Raw genomic sequence first — 21,463 nt, forward strand, 5'->3', positions numbered from 1 at the left:
GACTTGCTCAGACCAGCATCATCAAGATAATTTTCCAGTAAGTAGTTTTAACACATCCTGTGTCCCATCGCATCCAATAAAGAGACTCCCAGTAGCATCCAACCATCTGACCTTTAATACCCTGATTGGCGCTCCTGCATTTCACATCCTAAATGTGGAAAACACTACTGTTAAACAAAGGATATCCTATCCCTCTCGCCCAAGCCTAAGTGCTGTATTTAATTGGCACCAATACAAATACCCTTTTGATTCTTGAATTAACAGCATGTCCCCATCCTTTCACAGTTCTTTGAACAGGATGTTTGTCTGTTCTCAAGATGTTTTTTCCCCACTGGACCATGTTGGCTCCACACTGTTGGGGTCCAAATAAAACGAACCTTTGTATGAAACTAATCCAAGAACAGTAGCTTTGTTTATATTTTTGTCTGTATTAAAGCTGTTGTATTAATATTCTGGCTGTGATCGGAGAAAGAAGATAAAATCTGATTGCTATGTCTAAGGTTGTTTAAGGTGTGGTCAGACCACTCATCATGTAGCGATTGCTCCGTCTTTTCCCACCTGTTTTTTTTTTCAATGAGAGGTATTTTAAGATCTTATTTAGATTATGGATATCCGTGTTCTCTGCCATAAGGAGGTTACGCACTGTTTTTAAGTGCTTGTCAAAAGATTCCTACCATTTTTCTCTGCCTCCATACTAACAAGTTGGCAGGTAAACATAAACATGTTGGAAGGATTAAACCGTGTTGCCAATAAGCTGTCACAGGAGGGGCTTGGGAGTCAGCTGCAGACAATTAGTTACACAATAGGTGACGCACACAGAAACAAACAGTTCTTTCCGGATCTGAATGGGATAATATTTTAAATAGCTTTGTTTATAAAGAACAAGACAAGGAGACAGAGAAATGGAGACTAGAGGCACAGTTTACATACTTAGGCTTAAACAAAACCTTTATTTTTATCTTTGTATTTACAGTGTAAAAATACTATATACTAAATACTAGATGCCATTATTCATACACGCATGACAAAGCTTCACATTTTAAATGTAAAAGTGCAAGTTATTGGAATGGATTTCATACATGCATACTGAAACATTACCTGTCGTAAGCAGAGCGTATTATACAGTACTTTTATGTATAGACAATGTGAGAACTCAATATGAGAAGCCATGTGTAACAGATAACAACAGATTATAAAAATGATACGGTTAACCCAGCATTCTGGAGACTTCTTGTTTCTCCCTGTTGAAAGAAAGAAAGAAAGAAAGAAAGAAAGACATTTGGTATTTGTATATAAAGTGGAAGTGCATCAAACCTGCAACATTTTGTGTGGATAACTTTGATGATAATCTGTGTAATACACAAGGGTCTTCTAGAAAATTTTGATATAAACTATTTAGAAATAACCTATAAACCTATTTTAAAACATTTATGTATTTACCCCACCGCTTACCAAAATCCATATTTTTTTGGTAAGGTGTTCCATCGCACATTGTTTTACCTAAAAAAAACTGGTTTGTCTAAAAAGGCCAATTAATCACGTTAGCAGAGGCTGAAATCTGTCATGCTGATTAAAGAAGCAGCACATTTGCTTAAAAAATGCTCTACCTTGGCTATTTTAGCAGACTTAAACCCACACAGGCTGTTGCCTCATTCACATACGTAAGCAATTGCATTGCTTCTTCAATTGTATTTGGTGCACAAATAGCCCACGAGTGTTTCTAGTTTGAGTGACTTGCAGGTCTTCAGCTGGCAACTTAATTTAGTAAGAGCTAGACTGTGCAGGTTTGTGAACAGAGTATTATACCCTGTTGTATGTCTTTATGATTCTATAGTCAAACCCAAAAGGCTGACATTCAACTAGTCAAAGTCCTTGCTTCTTTAATCAGCACACTTTTCAGCATTAAGTAAAACATAGGTGATGGCGGATGTTGATTTTAACTATTTTTTAAATAATCCTGCATTAATAATGGTCATTTACAACATTTAGTGTCATATTTTATTGCCCGGCTGCGCCTTTCTTTAAGAACTTGCACTTTTCTTACTGATGCCAACCTTTTGAACATTAGTATAATAACAATACTAGTACATGCCCATTCTACAGTATTATTTGGCCTGGTTGTGCTGTTGACCGTGAAAGGAAAATGATGCAATGCTTTTATAATGTTTATAAATGCATAAAAAGGGTCATTTTAACCTATTTCTATGTGGTTGCTAGGCAACATGATGATGCAATAATATATCATGTGCCATTCAGCTTTTGTGGATGCAGACGCAGATAGATAGGTGGAGAAATGCTTAAATGAGGTCATTTTAGCCTGTTGCTAGGCGTTCACTTAGCAACATCGGTAAGAACCTTCAGGGGCTCAAGATGAACCCGTGTGCCATCTTGATTGCTCACCTCCTGGTCATGTAGGAGGACTCAGCAATCAGCAATTTACAACACTTGCAATAACTTATAATCCTCAGAGAATAAATACAATACTTACTGTGGGCCAGGCGGGTTGATCAGGCGTTGTAGATTTTGTATGTGCTGAGCGATGTTGCCTATTTGTTAAAACATAAGAAAATAGTGATTTATCATTACCTCGCCATGAGTTATTAATCATATAAATTTAGATGTTTGACAGTGAGAATAATAAATAAGAGTAAAACAAATGTATTTATTTATGCTCAAAGGGTGTACCTGTCATTCCATTGGGTTTTCCTGCACCAAATGGCGATCCAGCTCCAGTACTGGTACCACTTGATGTTCCTTTCCCTGGTATACTTGGTGTTTTACTTTGACCTGAGTTACTGCTCCCAAACCAAGGAAGCCCAAAGGTAGTTTTACTTGTTGATGATGAGGAGGAGGAGGAGGAGGAGGAAGAGGAGGATGATGAGGATGATGAACCTAATCCTAAGCCAGAGCTTCTTGTATTTGATGTTTGCTTATTCAAGGAAAACGAATTTGAGCTAAGTTTAGGAGTAGACACTGATGACCCAGAGGAAGACCCGATGGATGAAGAGCCTCTCCCACTCGATAATGGGTTATTTGAGCCTATTCCACCTGAGCTAAGATTTGGATTGTTAAGTCCTGACCCAGGAGAGCTGACTCTTGACCCAGTGAACAAGGGTGTATTTGAGGAGCTTGCTCCAGTTGCACCCAGTAGAGTTGATGCAGGTTTATTGAATGATCCAAGTGAGCTAGAACCTTGGCCTAACAGTCCAGTTGACCCTGTCTTACCCTGCTGACCGAAACTGGTAGAGCTTGGAGAATTAGAGCCGACACCCCAGCGATTCTGTACTGGTGTGCCTGGCTGATGGGCCAGGGCTCCAGTATATCCAAACCCTGTCTGAAAAATAAAAAATGGTCAGTTTTAACATGAGAGAAAATAGAGCCTTCAATTTTCATTCATGTATAACACAACAAAACATGTGAATCAAGAGAAAATATCAAAACAATGAAATCATGTTCTGCTTTAAGAAAAAACTCAATTTTTCCTCAGTAATCACAAAACTGCACTAAGCTTCACATCTAGGTTCAAATTTTCTCCTCAGACAATAGCAGACACTTAACACGAAAGGCAGAAACATTTGCCTGCTTTCACCTCTTTGCCCTCTAGTTTTTTACTGGCGGACAATACCCTGCTCCCCCCTCATCTTCTGCACTTGCTGGAGTTGAGGCTGGATCATTTCCAACAACCAGTCATGCTGCTTTGATCTCATCCACCTTATATAACACCTCATTATCTCAAAGAGGTGAGGCATGGGCTTTTTTCTATGTTAGCATTCCTGCACTTGCTCTGTACTGCAGAGGCTGTCATTAACAGCAGTGCTAACGTTTTTGCACAAAATCAGCTAGTTGCTGTATCAATAAATACAGATCATTGCACTTATCAATAGTTTTATAGGAAAATCTACAACAAAATATACAGACACAGACAAATTGCATGGGATCACTTTTCATAATAGCATGAATCTCTGTCTGCAGTTGTCATTGAGTTCCCCTGAGAAAAATTAAATTAGGTTTTTGATGACTAAGTGGATTTTTTCCTGAAATATCCAAGTTTTTATATAACTTGGCTATTTAAGAACACAAAAAAGCTCAAAAAGCGGGGCTTGTGTAGCATATCGACCAGTCTTGAGTGTTCTTTCTTACCTTGGACTTGTTGAGAATTTCGATTTGCTGTATAAGGCTCTCAATCTCTTTAGTTTTATAATTGACGGTGCTTTCTAAGACCTCTTTCTCTCCGCTTAGCCTCTTCTTTTCCCTCAGGAGTCTCTCCTGGTCCTGATCGTGCTTCTGCTGAAGTTTGTCTAGGTTCTGTTTGTGTTGCTCAACCATGCCTGCGCGCTCCTGGCTGCACGAGCGGTAGTCTTCAGAGAATCGCCAGTTTTCAGCCTTCAAGCGGATGTTCTCATGCTGGATGCCTGCCACATGATTTCCCACGGTATTCATGTAACGCTGGAGCTTGTCTTCCACCTCTCTGGACAGGTTGGTGCAGTTGGAGCGGATCTGTTCCAGGTGTTCCCTCTGTTTCGGACAGGTGAGCTGGAAGGCAATGTGTGCAGGGAAGAGCGAATCGATCTTGTGCAGAAAAGCCCTGGAAACATTGTAGACCGAACCCAAGGACTGGGAAAACTCATCTTTGGATGTTTTCTCGTAGATCTGCAGCTGCTTTTCTTTTGTGGCGATATCCCTCCTCAGCTTGATGGTCTCCAAGTTGAGGTTGTCCCTTTCTTTGGCAATCTCCTCCATTTCCATCTTCATGGCTTGCACTGACTGGGTGAAGTTGGAACTCACAAGCTGAAACCTAGCTTTCAGTTGTTCGACCATCACCCCACAGTTACAATTATTAAAATTTGTAGCTTTAAAAAAATAGAAAAGAAAAACAACATACAAAGTAAGTCACGGCTGCATGAAATGCATTAATGTATTTATTTTGGGGCTTGCACTGAAGACATATCATATTTACCACTTGGCATGGGGCATGGGGACGATCGTAAGAGTCTGCATGAGAGCAGCTCAGTATTGAGCTGTAGCTGTTGACATTAATACAAACAAAACAAAACAGAGTGTTAGGGATTTGTTCTAAAACAGAGTGAAAAAACAAAATTTTAAAACTTCAGGTTTGCCGGTCGCAAGAAATATTTGAGCTAAAGTTCTATGGATCTATGATCATTTTCATTCATCTCCAGTTTTGGTGGTGTGAAGTTCAGCGGTCTCTGCCAACTTTTATACAGCAGGAATGGACACATTCCCTTTGTGGACAATTTTATGTCCTTGCGTAACTTCTTGGAGCTTTTTTTTACCAGGACCATCTTCACCCTAACCACTGGGGTTCATATAATTTATCTACAAACATTTACCTAACCCTCAGCATGGCCCATAAACTCAAATACAGGTACAACTATCATAGACTTTCACCTTTTAACGTGTATAACCACCTTGGGTAAATGCCTCACTGCCATTACTAATTTGATATATTTAGATTTCTTGCATCCTAATGCCAGCAAAATTGAGGTTCTGGTGTTTGGACCTGACAGCTTCTCTGGGGAGGTCAGTCATTATGTCGTGCCGCCCCCTGTCCAGATTATCGTAAATCACTGAATGTACACCTCTGTGTCCTCCTTAGCCTGTCTCCAACTGGTGCAAACAAAAAACTCGCCAGCACTCAAATATTACATTTAATCTTGCTGCCATTCACTGAGAAATTCAGAATTCATTTTCAAATTTCATTAATATCAATGTAGAGCTCTGATTTGACCATCAGAAGATAGGTACAGCTTGGCCATAAAGAGATGGAAATGGTCAGCAATACTTAGGTAAGCTGTAGCATTTAAACAATGCTCAGTTGGTACAAAGCCAGCCTCCTGCCTCTACAGCAGATCGGCTGAGACCTTATTCCATCAGCTGGACTCTCCAGTCATTGGCAAGTCTAAAGGTGTTCATGCTTTTCGAAGTTGTGGCTCCTAAACTCTGGAACAGCCATCCTCAGCCTGGCTGAATATGTGGTTTGCTTTGAATGAATGATGAAAGCTCATTTTTATAGCTTTTTTTTATTCTTGTTTTTCTGATGTGTGTGCGTAAGCATGCATGCAGGAGTGAATGTAAGACCGTATATTTGACAGTTTGTATGTTTGAACCTGTAGATTTATTGTTAATGTGCAGTTCATCAAGCTGTGAAGCACAAATGAAATATTATTAATTATATTATTATTTTGCATCAACTTGGCTAAAGTATTGCAGGTGTATTGATTATCTTTTCCTGTCATCTGTAATTTTACTTATTAAAAAGATGAAAGCTTTATTAATTAAATTAGATAACACATAAGAAGGTAGACATAAAAGAAAGATATCGGTATTGTAAAAAACTCAGTTCCTCACCTGCTTCTGTTCGCATTCGTGGAAATACAGAATTGACATATTGGTGTACTGACGCAGTAATGTCAGGTCAGAGTCGAGCCGAGCCTTCGCAGTCAGGGTGACATTGAGGAAATTGGTCAAGTTTGTCCTCTGCTTCTTGAGAGCCACATTCTCCAAGGATAGCTGACTGAAGCGCTCCTCAAGGTCCTGCGTGCGTTCTTGGCATGTAGAGTCCTGCGTCTTACCATAGACAAGAAAGAGCACGAGGCTAACTATGATAAGAGACTGAATGAGCGAGGAGAAGAAGAAGACGATGCGCATGTAGTAGCCGCAACTCTTGCCGCTGGAGCGGTACTGCATCTTTTTTTTAGCCTGTGGGCTGTGCTTGGAGACCTGGGAATAGCCGCTGCTGTACATGGGTGCTCTAAAGCAGAGTAAAAAAAATCAAAACAAAAACCAAAAACAAAACAAAACGAAGGGCTTAAAGCAAGTCCAAGATCTGAGAGTTACCAGGAGACAGATGATAATGCTGAATTATTTCAGACTGTCCGGCTGATTTCACACCCCATTTCTTGTAGAGTCTTCCAGTGAAGCCCAATATGCTGCAGATCCTGACCAGACGTTTCCTCTTTGCAGTTGTGCTACAAGAGAATAGAAACGATTGTGTGCTGGTTGTAAACTTGGGCAAGGGTTTATAAACACCTTTGGCCACACATTTCCTATAATGGGAATGGTCCTGTTCCCAGTCTCCTCCCTCCGTTGGCCGTCCACACCTATGCAGAGTTTATCAAACACACGATGACCTCTCTGCATGCTTTATGAGCCAAATGTTTTCTTGGGAAAAAATAAATAAATTCTCTTACTGTAATTTGCGAACTGCACCTCATTGCAATTGGTTGACTCAGAATTTAAGGCCTGCTGAAAAACCCCAAATACCAATGGGCTCCAAGGACCTCACTGGACTGAATGTGTGGAGCTTCCCTGTAAATCTGCCAAATCCATCTTTCATGGGATCATAAACAGTGATTTCCATCACGCAGCTGACAAGGAGGACAATGGCTCCTGATGCTTCTCTAAGAGTCTTATTCTGTGGCTCTTTGATGCTTCGAGTCTCAGTCCAACACAATGACGTCAGCACACTTCCCTCTGTCATAACACAAACATGCACTAAGGCACACACACACACACAGGCGATTTAAAATGAAATGTAAGAGTGAGAATCCCAACTTTTGTCCTGCACGCTATTGTTGACATGGTTGACAGGAAGTGGCACACTGCAGAGGAACTGCTGATGTCCAAAGCTGCCAAGAATCTACAGAAAAGACTCAACAAACACAGGATACGGATTACACAAATAATAAGGGTGTTTTAATTGAGGTTGAAGTGGTTTGCTTGTTTTTTTTTTTAAATATCTAGATGGTGGGTCCGGTTTCCATTTTATTTTTATTTTTGGAATCATGGTGATGCCGACCTGGTCAAGCAGCACAGAGAGCTATGTTTTACTTCCAGTGTATGCTAAACACGTGAAGCCCGGAGTGAAGTCGGACTCCAGTGGTGATGGTGATGAGCCACTAAAATGTGGTTCAACACCATTTTTTGCCACTGAACATGAGCAAATCTCCTTACATGTGAATTTCAGGTTCCTTTGTGACATAAATAACAGGAAGGGCTCATAGGGTCCAGTTTTGTGTGATTTCTTTGCTTTGGGTGCGTCTTTCCCAGCAGGACTCCCATCACAAAGACTATAAATCAAATATTAAGTGTTTGAGTTGACCATTAACAATCAAGAAAATATTTCTTGTAGATAATGTCATATTTATAACAAAGACCATTTTATCTGCAACTTTTGCACCCAAATTTCTTGTCTCAGGTAGGCCAGCAGGCCAGATCCTATAATTTGTTTCAACAACGCGGCACAAACTCAGAGGTGATGGAGCTTTCGCAGTTATGGCTCCAAACTTGTGGAATGATTTGCCATTGCACGTCAGGCAGGATCCTTCACTTGCTGCTTTAAATCTCTTTTAAAAGCACACTTTTGCTTCCTGGCCTTCCTGTGAGATTTTAAGTTACTTGTTGTGCGCTCGTTTGTTGTTTAACTTCTATAGCTCTTTCTTTGGATCTGTATCTTTCACCCCTGGCCTGTATTTGTCTTTTACATTTGCTGTTATTGTACAGCACTTTGATCAGCCCTGTTTGTTATTTCTAAAAGTGCTTTATCAATAAATTATTATGATGAAATTATCCCATCATGGGTAAGAGTTTTCACTAATTCCCAAATGAAGGGACTGAGCAGCTCCTTCAGCAGTAGAGCGTTACCACCCGTGTAGGATGAAGGGCCATCACAGGTCCTGTACTGTGACATGTCTTTTAGTGTAGTGTAATTTATTTTAATGTATATGGTACAATTTCTTAAAAAAAAAGTACAAATTAATCTTGTTTTGTATTTTAACTGATTTTAACATTTTCAGTTGTAACTTATTTGTTTTTTAATGCTATTTTTTATTGTTTTCTAATATATCTCTATTTCACCTTTACCTTATGACTCTTGTGCTGTGGTAACAAGTGAATTTCCCCCAGTGTGCACTTAATAAAGTCCTTATCTATCTGAGAGATTTTATGCCACTAATATTGGTAATTTAAAAAAGAAGTATTTTAATTGAATTGTCTCAGAACATGGTAGACATTTGGATCTTCATGCAGTTGTAAAAATAACAACAACCAAGAAAAACCTTTTTGACATAACTGAGCAATCTTTTTTTAATTATTATTAGTCTTTTGTTTATACAGGTAAAAAAATCTCATTGAGATTAAAAATTCTCATTTCCTCATTTTCCAAGAGAGACCTGCCATCTAAGCATAACAATTATATTTCACATGACAGCATGATTTAAAAAAAAAAGTTTAAAGTCATGATTAACGATGATTTTATGAGGCCGCTTAAGGTCTTTTTGTTAGAAAATGCAGACGTTACTGCAAAAACAGTTTATTTAAACCAAATTCTGTTTATTTCTCAGCCTCAAAACTGTCATCAACAGCTGCCCATGTGAGTGTGAAACAGCCGCAATTTCTAGCACCTCATGTGAGAACAAGCCAAATGTGTACCCCTCCCACACAGCACCAGCTAATGTAGGTGTGCAGCATCTGCTCCTGCAGCTGAGGTTAAGCACCTTTAACAGAAACACAGAGCTTGAAATGTTTGTGCCAGATTACACTTCAGGCTTGTGGCGGGCAGAAAATATTTCCCTTCAACAGGATTTTTTAGTTATTTTATTGAAAAATAAAAATATCAGAATTCAGCCAGACACTATAAAAAAGCTGCACGCTGTCATTCACCAGCAGTTTTTTCTTTCAAATTGATTGGGGAGGAGGGGGGTGTTTGGAGAGACCAAAGAGAAGGTATAGCATTGTGCTTTTTATTTTCCTTGAAACTCGAAGACCTCCATTATGCTCGTGTTTCTTGAAACTGGAGAGGGCATACACCCACACAAAATCCACTGAGGGCTGCTTGCGTGTTTGCTTAAAATGCAGAATTACTACTTCTGCAAATGAGCAACAAAACATTTGGAAGTGGTTAAAGTAAACCTTGGTGCTACAATATGAGCACATATAAATAATTCTTATATATATATATATAAAGAAAACATTCTTTAGATCTTATGAATGTGAAAGTTTAGTTTTAGTGTGGGTGAAATATTACACACAGTTTACCATTATGGGATTCTTTTATAGTTTCCTACATATTTTTAAAACATATCAAATTTGTCAAGTCAAGAAATCAGCTCATGGATTAAACAGTAACATTAAGCACAGGCCTCTACAGTGTACAATGTACCAAAACTGACAGATTTCTAATACATTTACCTGCAGCAGGCTGGTAATCAGTAATTACATATTTTAAGAGATAATCATTTAAGTAACGTTTGTCCTGATGGCACAAGAAGACAGTCACATACAGTAATCGTCATGGGACACACTGCCACTTAGAGGAAAATAAACACTACTACAGCCACAGATCTACTTGGAAATGTAGTGGCTGAATGCATGTGTGTGTAGCAGCTCCAAGCGACAGGAAAGTCTTTTTAAGCTTTGCCTGGATTATTATACTCCTCTAGGGCAATGTGCATGAATGAAAAATATGCACCTATTTAACAAAATTATTTTTTGTTAAATAGGTTTTTTCATTTTTTGACTAACATGTTTAAAAGTATTCTGCATGTTTCCTTCAGTATTTTGTGACATACAACAATATATCGTCCTGAAGTTGACACTAGTGAATTTTTTTAAATCAATGTGTGCTCAAATATGGGATTTTACAGGATGGCTTTATTTATTTATTTATTTAATATTTACTTTGCCCAAACACAGATATTCTTTTGTCTATTCCAGATTACACACCCTGAGTCATTTTTATGGTAAGAAAGGACAATAAAAATTTCAGGCTTTTACCTTTAATAGGTTTTGAGATATTCATGTTCAAATATTGCTGCAGATTTTAACATGCGAAAAAAAAATAATCTGAAAGTGGGCAGACTGGCTGCTTTTAAAAAGATATATTTCTTAAAAAGGGCAGCACGGTGGCACGGTGGTTAGCACTGTTGCCGCACAGCAAGAAGGTCCTGAGTTTAATTCCACCATCAAGTCAGGGTCTTTCTGTGTGGAGTTTGCATGTTCTCCCCGTGTTTGCGTGGGGTACTCGGGCTTTCTCCCACCATCCAAAGACATGCAAGGATAGGTTAATTGATTAATCCAAATTGCCCATAGGTGTGAATGTGAGCGCGCATGGTTGTCTGTCCCTGTGTGTTAGCCCTGCAACAGACTGGCGACCTGTCCAGGGTGCATCTCGCCCTATGACAGCTGGGATCGGCTCCAGCACCCCCCGCGACCTTGAGAAGGATAAGTGGAAGCGAATGGATGGATATTTCTTAAAAAGCATTCCATATATACAAAAAAAAGTATTTGAAAAGCTGCAATTTCACAGCACAACATATATATGTCCAAAATTTAGCCACAAAATCAGAGGTGGATGAGAAGAAAACAGACGTGAACAGTAAAACAGTGAAAATACTGAAACACATGAGGACAATTTAAAGAGCTGGACACAGAATTATAAATTCTTTGTAATGCTGTGGACAAATTTGTGTTTTACTAATTAACAGCTTTTGTTATTTAGATCAGATTTTTAGTTAATATTTGATGGACTGACTCTTTCATACAGCACGTGCTGCTGAATTTTTAAAATGTGCTCCAAAAAAGTGTGAACATCAGAATGTGTAGCAGCTGTGTGTATCACTGATGGGGATGTTACTTAGTTTCATAGCACCTGTCTAAAAATGATTTTATGTCTGCTGTCCTGATGTTACCAGCTGATGTGTGAAGTACTGTTATTAAGCCTCAAGCTGGGGATTTTTGTTGTCAGCGTTTTGAAACTGAATGTGATTTGAAATACAGACTGAGGACACTCACGCTTATGATCCAAAGTGCTCTGATTATCATTCATTCTGACTCGTAGAATGATCCAAATTCACAAAATCGACTTAACTGTTAGTTTGACATCATGTTGAATAGAATATTCAGCTCATAACCCATCAAGGGAATGTTTAATAATGTCATAGATCAAAAAAAGGTGAGGGCCAAAGACTCCTATACAAGCGGAATTTGATTTGCATCCAAAGGAATCGCCTCCTGCTGGCCATTGGAGAGAATGCAGGTTTAAGGCTTTTAAGGCACACTGACTTTTTTTTCAGACCTAGAAGCTATGTCATCTTTTATTCTGTCTGTGATGATGAGCTGGCCTCCACATTCTCCATATCCCACCCAAATCAAAATTTCCATCTCCAGTTTCACTTGAGAGCAGACTGGAATTCCCAGCCCAAACACAGAGGATCCACACACCACAGAACACTCCAAGAGGTCCTGTGTCCATGTTCACATGTGTCAGAACCATCTTGTAGCACAGGAAAAATGTGCACAACTTTAGGCATATATTTTTAATGTTGCAAATGCTTGTTCCCTCTCACTTTCTTAAGAAAGTTCAAGGCAAAATCTGAAAAATAATCTGATTTGCTTTCTTGTGTAGCATACAGTCTTGATACAAGTTGGCTTGCTTCTAACCACAGGTAACATAATCCAGCCAATAGCAAAAAAGGCTCACTTTTAACATAATCTACTTTCTACTTAAATGCCACAGAAATAAAGTGGGTTCAGTGTACGAGCTGTTAATTTGCTTTTTAATTGTGTTGATGGATTTTCTTCTGCCCAGTGAAGAGATGTGATAAAGATAAAATGTAAAAATGTAAAAAAGCTACTTCTGAAGTAGCTTCCTGTCTTCGTGCTGGTCCCTGTGAACATCCAGATCTGATTTCAGCTTTTATGCTAAGCTAGGCTAACATTGCCCTGTCTGCGCTTTCATGTGACAGATATGAAACTGCGACGGCTGTTCTCATCTCAGCTCTCAAAAGTCACAAATTAAATTGTTACATCTCATTTTTCTAATGCATACACACCAAAGCGTATAAACAATTTGCAGTTTTACCGGGAGGGGGTTTGTGTTATGTGTCGGCTGGGAGCACTAACTTCCTGGAGGCTCCGCTGGTTGCCTGGCAACTGCTTGATAATTCCCTAAAATGTCCAGCTTTCGCTTTAATACCAAATATTTGGAAAGGAATCTAATTTACATGTTTCCTTTTTACTCCAGTGCTTCCTGGACCACCTACCTGGCATACTGTTTTATCTGCCCCAACAAAAAAACAAAACAAAAAAAAAAACCCCAAACTTATTTCCTAATAAAAACTCCTGGATGACACTCAGAATCACACCATTGGATTTGAGATGTTTCGATCCTTGGTATTTTGCTCCAACGTATCTGGTTACCTGTTTCACAAACATGTGCAATATTGGGTGGCTTACTTAAGGAAAGAGGTGGTACATGTCTTTGTCAATCATCAGACCGCGGAAAGGCAAATAAACAAGGTGGTGCTAAATAACGGCATGTGCAGAGTTTGTGCACAAAGAAAGTGGAAATACCTGCTCTTGTTGTCTGCGCTCCAGCTTGAGCTGAATTTAAATGGCACTGCACCGCGTCGGCGGGGTTAAAAAATTCAGACGTTCATTTATCACGACAATGCGCGATGATATCAAAGACAGAATTGCTGAAATGAATTTTCTCAACAGGCTCTGTGATGTGCCATCCTCTCAGATCATTTATTCGGGCTCAAATTTAATTTAGAAAAAAAATAAAAAATGAAAGAATAGCTGTGGCCAGCACCTCCTGCGGTTATGTGATAAGAAAGACTGGAGCATTCATATCAAAGAAATTTCCCCCTCATATATATTGTATTTATCTATGTTTTTTAATCATTTTTTTCCTGCTGAGCCATGAGGCAGACGGGAAATTATCGGGAGGAATGGGGGGGATTTCACTTGTAATGATGGAATGTACAGTGGCTTTCTGCACGTTCCCACCAGGCACCTCTCATCTGAGGTGACTGAAAAGACCAAATGATGAATACCTGGGAGTTAATCCCCCTCCCCTCCTTCTCTCTGTGTCTTCAGCACAGCAGATGTTTTCCCTTTGACCCACACAAAAGGCTTCTGTTTTTGTTACCAGGCTTGTCCATTCCTCAAAGGTCAGAGGTCACGCTGGTCTCAGGGCGAAGCTGTCACTGCAAGTCTAAACATTTGACGGCCATCAGAGCGTGATGAAAACAGCATCCCTGCAAAAAAAAAGGCTACACAGACGCCTCACGACTGCTTTTAAGTAAAGACCTACTTTCCATATATTGATGCAGTTGAAAGCACACAGTTTAGATCAGTTTAGAGTTTGGTAAGGATGCCTCGGGGAGAGGGATGGACTAACATGAGACATTTAAAGGTTACCTTAAATAGGTAAAATGTTAACTAACAGTAGTGATTCATGTTTGAACTTGTCTACACAAGCTAACGGTGCAATTAACTGCCCTGGAAAATCAAATTTAAAGGAAAGCTGGCAGCTTAAAGCCAAAAAAGTAACAATCATTTTAAATTTGACAAATAGGTTTTCTGAGCAGAGTTTAAAGACTTGGAAAACTTGTTTCATGTTAGAATTGCATAAGATGATTTACTGAGGATAACCTAGAGTCATCTCTAACCTGAAAGATGGACAATAATCCAATAGAAATGAGACATTTAGGTAGATAGACGTATAGGAAAAAGTCAAACTTTTGCACAGTTTAAATGAAATATTTGAGCCCACATAAAAACATGCCAGATTTTTCCCAAAAGGTTGATTGAGTTCATGTGGCCGTAGCGTTTTCAGTGGGAGAAAGGTTTCGGTACTCATTCAAGTGTGACTTAATCTGTCTCGGACTGTAGTCACTGGATGCGTGATGAACGTCTCTCCCACTGAAAACGTTACGTCCACATGAACTGAATCAACCTTTTGGGATTTACGTAGCTGGATGATTGCGCATGCATCAAGACCTGCCAGATTTACATGCATGTGTAAACGTAGAGATGTAAAACTGTGTATATTTAGATGTGATTTTAAAGCAAACAAAGCCTCCGTTTAGTGATGGGGTTGTAAAGTCAACTAACAGGCCTTTTTAGCTAGCCATGTCCTCTATTAACCAGCTGCTTGTCAGCATTTGATGTATTCACCAACTCTGACCCCAATCAGGCTGCTTAACCTTGAAGAAAGGATTCAGCTGTGTCTTGTTCACTTGGTTCCTCGGATCCGTAACAAACTTGGACATTTCTTACCTCAGTAAAAGAAGCCACAGCCAGCTATACAAAGACACAGTGTTTGTGTACGAGGCACTGCAATGCTCTGAGTACTTCAGATTCGTCAGTATGTTACAGACTGCTGGTGCTGTTACAATCTATTACTTTTTTTTTTTTTTTGTTAAATAAAGCACACTTACATTTTTCTTCTTATGATAGATTTTATTTTGTTTTCAATTTCATTTTTTGTGATATATATATATATATATATATATATATATATATATATATACACACATATATATATATCAATATATAAAAGAGCGTCATCAAGGCAATATCAAAGGAAATGGAAAACATAAGACCACCATGGTGGTGCATACTAATGCATGCTTGCCTGCTGTGGTGTGCGATTGTTTAATTATTTATAATTACTGATGTTGGTGCATGAAAACTCAACATTGAGGGACCCTGGGAAATGGTTTGCAGATCTAGACTGTGCTTAAAATTTTAAAGGGGTTAAATTAGTTCAAGCTATTTTTTTCCTTTAATCTGTGTATCTCAGAGAGGTGACGTTCATAGATATTTCTGTCACACACACATTATTTTTTAAAGAACAGACTGGGCTAAAAATCACAAGTGCTGTTTATTACAGGTGACCAACCTTTGCTTGGTTGTTGCAAGACTGGATCTACCTGCTGGCAGCTGTCAGTCATATCTGAGTATGAACTCATTTGACTATCAAAAAAAGTAATGTAGTTGAAATGCTCTGATTTTCACTGTTTGCATCACCTCTACATTCATAATTTTCGGCAAACATCAGAAACATGGGAAGTTTTTGACTCTTTCACTTGATGTGACTGTCTATGGAAGCTTTTTCTGCCTGTGGGAATGTTTTTATTTTCATGGGACTGGAAAAAAATAGATAAAAATTTGCCATCCGTAGGACAAATTTTCAAGCCCCCTCCTCCAAAGAAATTTTGAGATACAGTACTTATTTAGTATTTCAAATTAGTAAGCCTCAGACTAACCTGAGCTTTGCTCCTTACTCTAATTTTGAGATATTAAGTCAAAATTTAGAGATAATAACTTTATTCATGGATACCAATTTAGATTTTTTTTTTCTGTTTCTTCAAACAGAAAAAAAAAAAAAAAAAAAAGGGTCTTCTTCAAACAAGACCCTTATGAAAAGAACATCGAGGGAACAGTTTACCCTGCCCGGGATAGGGTTACCGGGGCCCCGCCCTGGAGCCAGGCCCGGGGAGGGTGCCTGAGGGCGAGCGTCTGGTGGCCGGGCCTTAGTCCATGGGGCCCGGCCGGGCACAGCCTGAAGAGGAGACATGGGCCCATCCTCCCGCAGGGCCACCACCCGCAGGAGGCGCCATAGGGGTCGGGTGCATTGTGTGCCGGGTGGCGGCCAGGAGCGGAGGCCCTGGCGGACTGACCCCCGGCTGCCAAGACTGGCAATAGGGACATGGAATGTCACCTCTCTGGTGGGGAAGGAACCTGAGTTAGTGCGTGAGGTTGAGAGGTACCGGCTAGATATAGTCGGGCTCACCTCTACGCATGGCTTGGGCTCTGGAACCAGTCTCCTGGAGAGGGGCTGGACTCTGTCTCAGTCTGGAGTTGCCCCTGGTGAGAGGCAGCGGGCTGGGGTGGGTATTCTAATATCCCCTCGGCTTTCTGCCGGTACGTTGGGGTTTTTCCCGGTGGATGAGAGGGTTTGTTCCCTGCGCCTTAGGGTCGGGGAACGGGTCCTGACTGTCATCTGCGCTTATGCGCCGAGTGGCAGTTCGGAGTACGCTGGACAGACCTGGTGCACCTAAACGCGTAGTGAGGGTGTGCTGGGAATGTCTAGCAGAGGCCCCAGTCCACGAGATCTTCAACGCACACCTCCGGCAGAGCTTCAACAGCATTCCGAGGGAGACTGGGGACATTGAGTCCGAATGGACCATGTTCAGCGTCTCCATTGCCGAAGCTGCTGCATTGAGCTGCAGCCGCAAGGTGGTTGGTGCCTGCCGTGGTGGTAATCCCCGAACCAAATGGTGGACACCAGAGGTGAAGGCAGCCACCAGGCTGAAGAAAGAGTCCTATCGGGCTTGGATAGCCTGTGGGACTCCGGAGGCAGCCGACAGGTATCGACAGGCCAAGCGGAATGCGGCTCGGGCAGTGGCTGAAGCAAAAACTCGGGTGTGGGAGGAGTTCGGAGAGGCCATGGAAAAAGACTTTCGGACTGCCTTGAAGAGATTCTGGCAAACCGTCAGGCGTCTCAGGAGGGGAAAGCGGTGCTCTACCTGCACTGTGTATAGTGCTGGCGGAGCGCTGCTGACGTCGACTGAGAAAATTGTCAGGCGGTGGAAGGAATACTTCGAGGACCTCCTTAATCCCACTGACACGTCTTCCGAGGAGGAAGCAGAGTCTGGGGATGAGGGGAATGACCCGCCAATTTCCGGGGGCGAGGTCACTGAGGCAGTTAAACAACTCCTTGGTGGCAGAGCCCCTGGTGTTGATGAGGTCCGCCCCGAGTTCCTGAAGGCTCTGGACGTTGTAGGGCTGTCCTGGTTGACACGCTCTGCAATGTTGCGTGGAGATCAGGGGCAGTACCCGTGGACTGGCAGACCGGGCTGGTGGTCCCCATCTTTAAGAAGGGGGACCGGAGGGTGTGTTCCAACTACAGGGGGATCACACTCCTCAGCCTCCCTGGGAAAGTCTATGCCAGGGTGCTGGAAAGGAGAGTTCGTCCGCTAGTCGAACCTCGGATACAGGAGGAACAATGCGGTTTTCGTCCTGGTCGCGGAACACTGGACCAGCTCTTTATCCTCTCGAGGATACTTGAGGGTGCATGGGAGTTTGCCCAACCAGTCTACATGTGTTTTGTGGACTTGGAGAAGGCATTCGACCGTGTCCCTCGGGGTGTCCTGTGGGAGGTGTTGCGGGAGTATGGGGTGTCTGGCCCATTGCTGCGGGCCATTCGATCCCTATACAACCGTTGCAAGAGCTTGGTTCGCATTGCCGGCAATAAGTCGGACTCGTTCCCGGTGGGTGATGGGCTCCACCAGGGCTGCCCTTTGTCTCCGGTTCTGTTCATAATTTTTATGGACAGGATTTCTAGGCGCAGCCAAGTGGCGGAGGGCTTTCGCTTTGGTGGCCTCAGAATCTCATCTCTGATTTTTGCGGATGATGTGGTTCTGTTGGCTTCATCGGGTGAGGGCCTCCAGCTCGCACTGGAACGGTTCGCAGCCGAGTGTGAAGCAGCGGGAATGAGGATCAGCACCTCCAAATCTGAGGCCATGGTTCTCAGCCGGAAAAGGGTGGAGTGCCCACTCCGGGTCGGGGATGAGTTCCTGCCCCAAGTGGAGGAGTTCAAGTATCTCGGGGTCTTGTTCGCGAGTGATGGGAGAAGGGAGCCGGAGATCGACAGACGGATTGGGGCTGCAGCTGCAGTAATGCAGACGCTGCACCGGTCCGTCGTGGTGAAGAGGGAGCTGAGTGTAAAAGCGAAGCTCTCAATTTACCGGTCGATCTACGTCCCTACCCTCACCTATGGCTACGAGCTGTGGGTAGTGACCGAAAAAACGAGATCGCGGATACAAGCGGCAGAAATGGGCTTCCTCCGAAGGGTGGCTGGCCTCTCCCTTAGAGATAGGGTGAGAAGTTCGGCCATCCGGGAGGGGCTCAGAGTAGAGCCGCTGCTGCTCCACATCGAAAGGAGCCAGCTGAGGTGGTTCGGGCATCTGACAAGGATGCCCCCTGGGCGCCTCCTGGGTGAGGTGTTCCAGGCATGTCCCACCGGGAGGAGGCCCCGGGGCAGACCCAGGACACGCTGGAGAGATTATATCTCTCGGCTGGCCTGGGAACGCCTTGGTGTTCCCCCGGATAAGCTGGAGGAGGTGGCTGGGGAGAGGGAGGTCTGGGCCTCTTTGCTTAGGCTGCTGCCCCCGCGACCCGGCCCCGGATAAGCGGAAGAAAATGGATGGATGGATGGATGTTTCTTCAAACAAGCTTTCACTGACTTTCTTACACCAATCAAAAGTGTAATACAAGTAACAGGTGTACAGAGGTACCTCGCTTATGTTCTAAAAATAACCTGCGATAGGTGAAATCTGCGAAGTAGCCAACTTTATTTTTTACAATTATCATAGATGTTTTAAGGCTGTAAAACCCCTCACTACACACTTTACACACTTTTCTCAGACAGGCATGAACATTTTCACACTTTTCTCTCTTGTTTAAACACCCTCAAAGTTCAAATCTTAGTAGAAAAATATTTCCAGTATCATAGAATAAAACCAAAGATCAAACCTTGTTTTCAGGTCCAGAACATGGGAATAGAGCAGCCGCCACAGAATTCAACATTAATGAATCAATGGTACGGAAGTGGAGGAAGCAAGAAGAATGAGTTGAGTAAAGTTTGACTTATCTGACTGTTTTGTTTCGCTTAATGCGCCTTATAATCCAGTGTGCCTTATGGTCCGAAAAATACGGTAACTTCTACCTTCCTTTGGCATGTCCAGAAGTCCAATCATTTCTGCAATGGTTAGCATCTTCCTCTGCCTTTTGGGTGCTACTGTAGGTGCCTTTGAAGGTGCAAAACGTTTTGTCAACATTGTAGTGTTTGTTGGGGAGAAAACTTACAGACATAAAGTACAGCACTTCAGAGTTACACTGCTAGCAATCGTGGATTTATGTAAATTTGACAAGCTGGAGACATGGCATGGAGGAGATTGATTGACAATGGTCTACAGCCGATCAGGACGCGCTGTAAACAAAAACAAAACAAAAAGCATGCAAAAATAAAATACGCGAAACAGCGAGGCCGCGAAAAGTGAACCGCATCATAGCAATGGACCACTGTAGAAGCAGTGCTCAAAAGGTTGGACAAATAAAACAATGTTCTATTTCATTTATTTATGTTCAATATGTTAACATGCCAATTTGCATTTTAACTTTATTTTAGCAGTCTTTGAAACTGAGCTAACCCATCAGCAAAAGAACACATCACAGAAAAACAGCTCAGCTCTCCAACTAAACTAGTGTAGCAGGGGAGCCATTCTTGCAATGAACATTTTTTTGTTATCTTAAAACAGTTGATAAGTGGGAGCATTTTGCATTTTGAGTAGCGTGACCCTGTTGACCTAAAGAGAATCTCCAAAATGTTTAAACTGCTATTAGATAGTCAGACTTCACTATTTTATGTGTATGCACGTTTGTGTCTGTTGTTCTGGCTGCTTGACAGATATTTTTCACAGTCTTGCATTTCTGGATTTCTTGCTGGGAGCGATCACATCCTGCAAGTCCAAAGGTCACACCTCTGCTGCACCCAGTAGCAGCATTAAATCGGACAGACACGCTGGCGTTGAACTGACGAGAATGTAAAATATTCTCATTGTTTTCTGCAAAAAGTGATCTTAAATGTCACACCTGTTGTGTGCGAAATGCTATTCGGGTTCTGTAAATGACAATTTTATTATTGACATTTTTAAAAGTGAGAGTTTAGGAAGATGCCATTGACATGTTTTGAAGACAGAACATATCAGTGGCAGCAATCTGGTGTGCTAATGCTGAACCTGCATGGATAATGACATACAAGAAGGGCAGTTGGGTGCTGTTAAAGCTCCGCCGGTTGAGTAGGCGACACAAATGCCAAAGGCTACTGCCGGAGCCTCAGTTTGCGTGCAGGTCAGACCATTTCCTGTGTGTCACATCCCCCTCTCACTCTCTCCCTGTTTCCTGCCTGTTCCCTGTACTAAACCTCTCAAAATAAAGGCCAAAAAAAGGGAAAAAAACAAAAAAGGTGAGCATCCAGGGGTTTGAATCCACAAGAGCTCTAAAATATTACTGACAGCATTATTTATAATGCGATAAAGCTACCCAAAACACTCAGAAAAAAATGGTTTTAACATTGTTTTGATTGTGTAAATCAACCTGTAATACATCCTCTGACCTGCTATGCCAAATTGAAAATCTTCTGACATCTAACGACAGGGCAATTAATGGGAACTCTTTAAATTTACTGTTTTTCAGATACAAAAAGTATTGATTATCGGCCCTGCTGGGAATCTCATCTCCCTCCACACACACTCCTTTTACAAGCAGCCTTTTATTTGACAAGCCTAATCTTTCTCAACACAAGAAGTGACAATAAGCAGGCACAGAGGCCTAATTAAAGGGACTTTCATTCAAATTAACACACACTCTCTCCCACACAAACCTCTGATGACCCATTAGCTGCACAATGGTTAGGACAATGCTTCTCTATCACACACACACACAAATACACACAGTGTTCTGCAGGGGGAGAGCGGTAAAGCTGGATTTAGATCTAGGAATGCAATAAAAGTGCAGATGGGGGTGGGGCTAACCAGCTGCTTGTCAGTAGGGTGGGGTTGGGGGGAGATACCTTCACAATCTCTAGATA

The 21,463-nt window shown here is 41.7% G+C and overlaps 1 protein-coding gene across 2 annotated transcripts; it reads right to left on the reverse strand.

Annotated features, from left to right (window-relative positions):
- Positions 1 to 930: 930 nt before the first annotated feature.
- LOC146367405 (plasmalemma vesicle-associated protein-like) lies at positions 931 to 7,413 on the reverse strand. Of its 2 annotated transcripts, none has more exons than XM_084913071.1 (7): positions 7,212 to 7,413; positions 6,370 to 6,989; positions 4,958 to 5,024; positions 4,141 to 4,850; positions 2,686 to 3,334; positions 2,489 to 2,546; positions 931 to 1,241 (listed from the first exon to the last, which is right to left on the reverse strand). In XM_084913071.1, exons 2-7 carry the CDS (start codon positions 6,763 to 6,765, stop codon positions 1,208 to 1,210), a joined length of 1,914 nt encoding a protein of 637 aa, XP_084769197.1. In that variant the 5' UTR covers positions 6,766 to 6,989; positions 7,212 to 7,413; the 3' UTR covers positions 931 to 1,207. The 2 variants fall into 2 exon arrangements, with proteins under 2 accessions (XP_084769197.1, XP_084769198.1); XM_084913072.1 differs by lacking the exon at positions 7,212 to 7,413 and having other exon boundaries at positions 6,370 to 6,772; positions 6,859 to 7,168.
- Between the last annotated feature and the right edge of the window lie 14,050 nt (positions 7,414 to 21,463).

This window comes from Perissodus microlepis, chromosome 18 (genome assembly GCF_051167445.1).
Source record: "Perissodus microlepis isolate ML-2025 ecotype Zambia chromosome 18, ASM5116744v1, whole genome shotgun sequence".
NCBI lineage: Eukaryota > Metazoa > Chordata > Actinopteri > Cichliformes > Cichlidae > Perissodus > Perissodus microlepis.

Coding starts and splice junctions, on each gene's coding strand:
- LOC146367405 (XM_084913071.1), bottom strand. CDS start 6,765: ATGTACAGCAGCGGCTATTCCCAGGTCTCCAAGCACAGCCCACAGGCT. Junction 3,335..4,140: donor AAATTCTCAACAAGTCCAAG/GTAAGAAAGAAC, acceptor TTTATTTTTCAG/ACAGGGTTTGGATATACTGG. Junction 1,242..2,488: donor ATCAACCCGCCTGGCCCACA/GTAAGTATTGTA, acceptor TTCTTTCAACAG/GGAGAAACAAGAAGTCTCCA.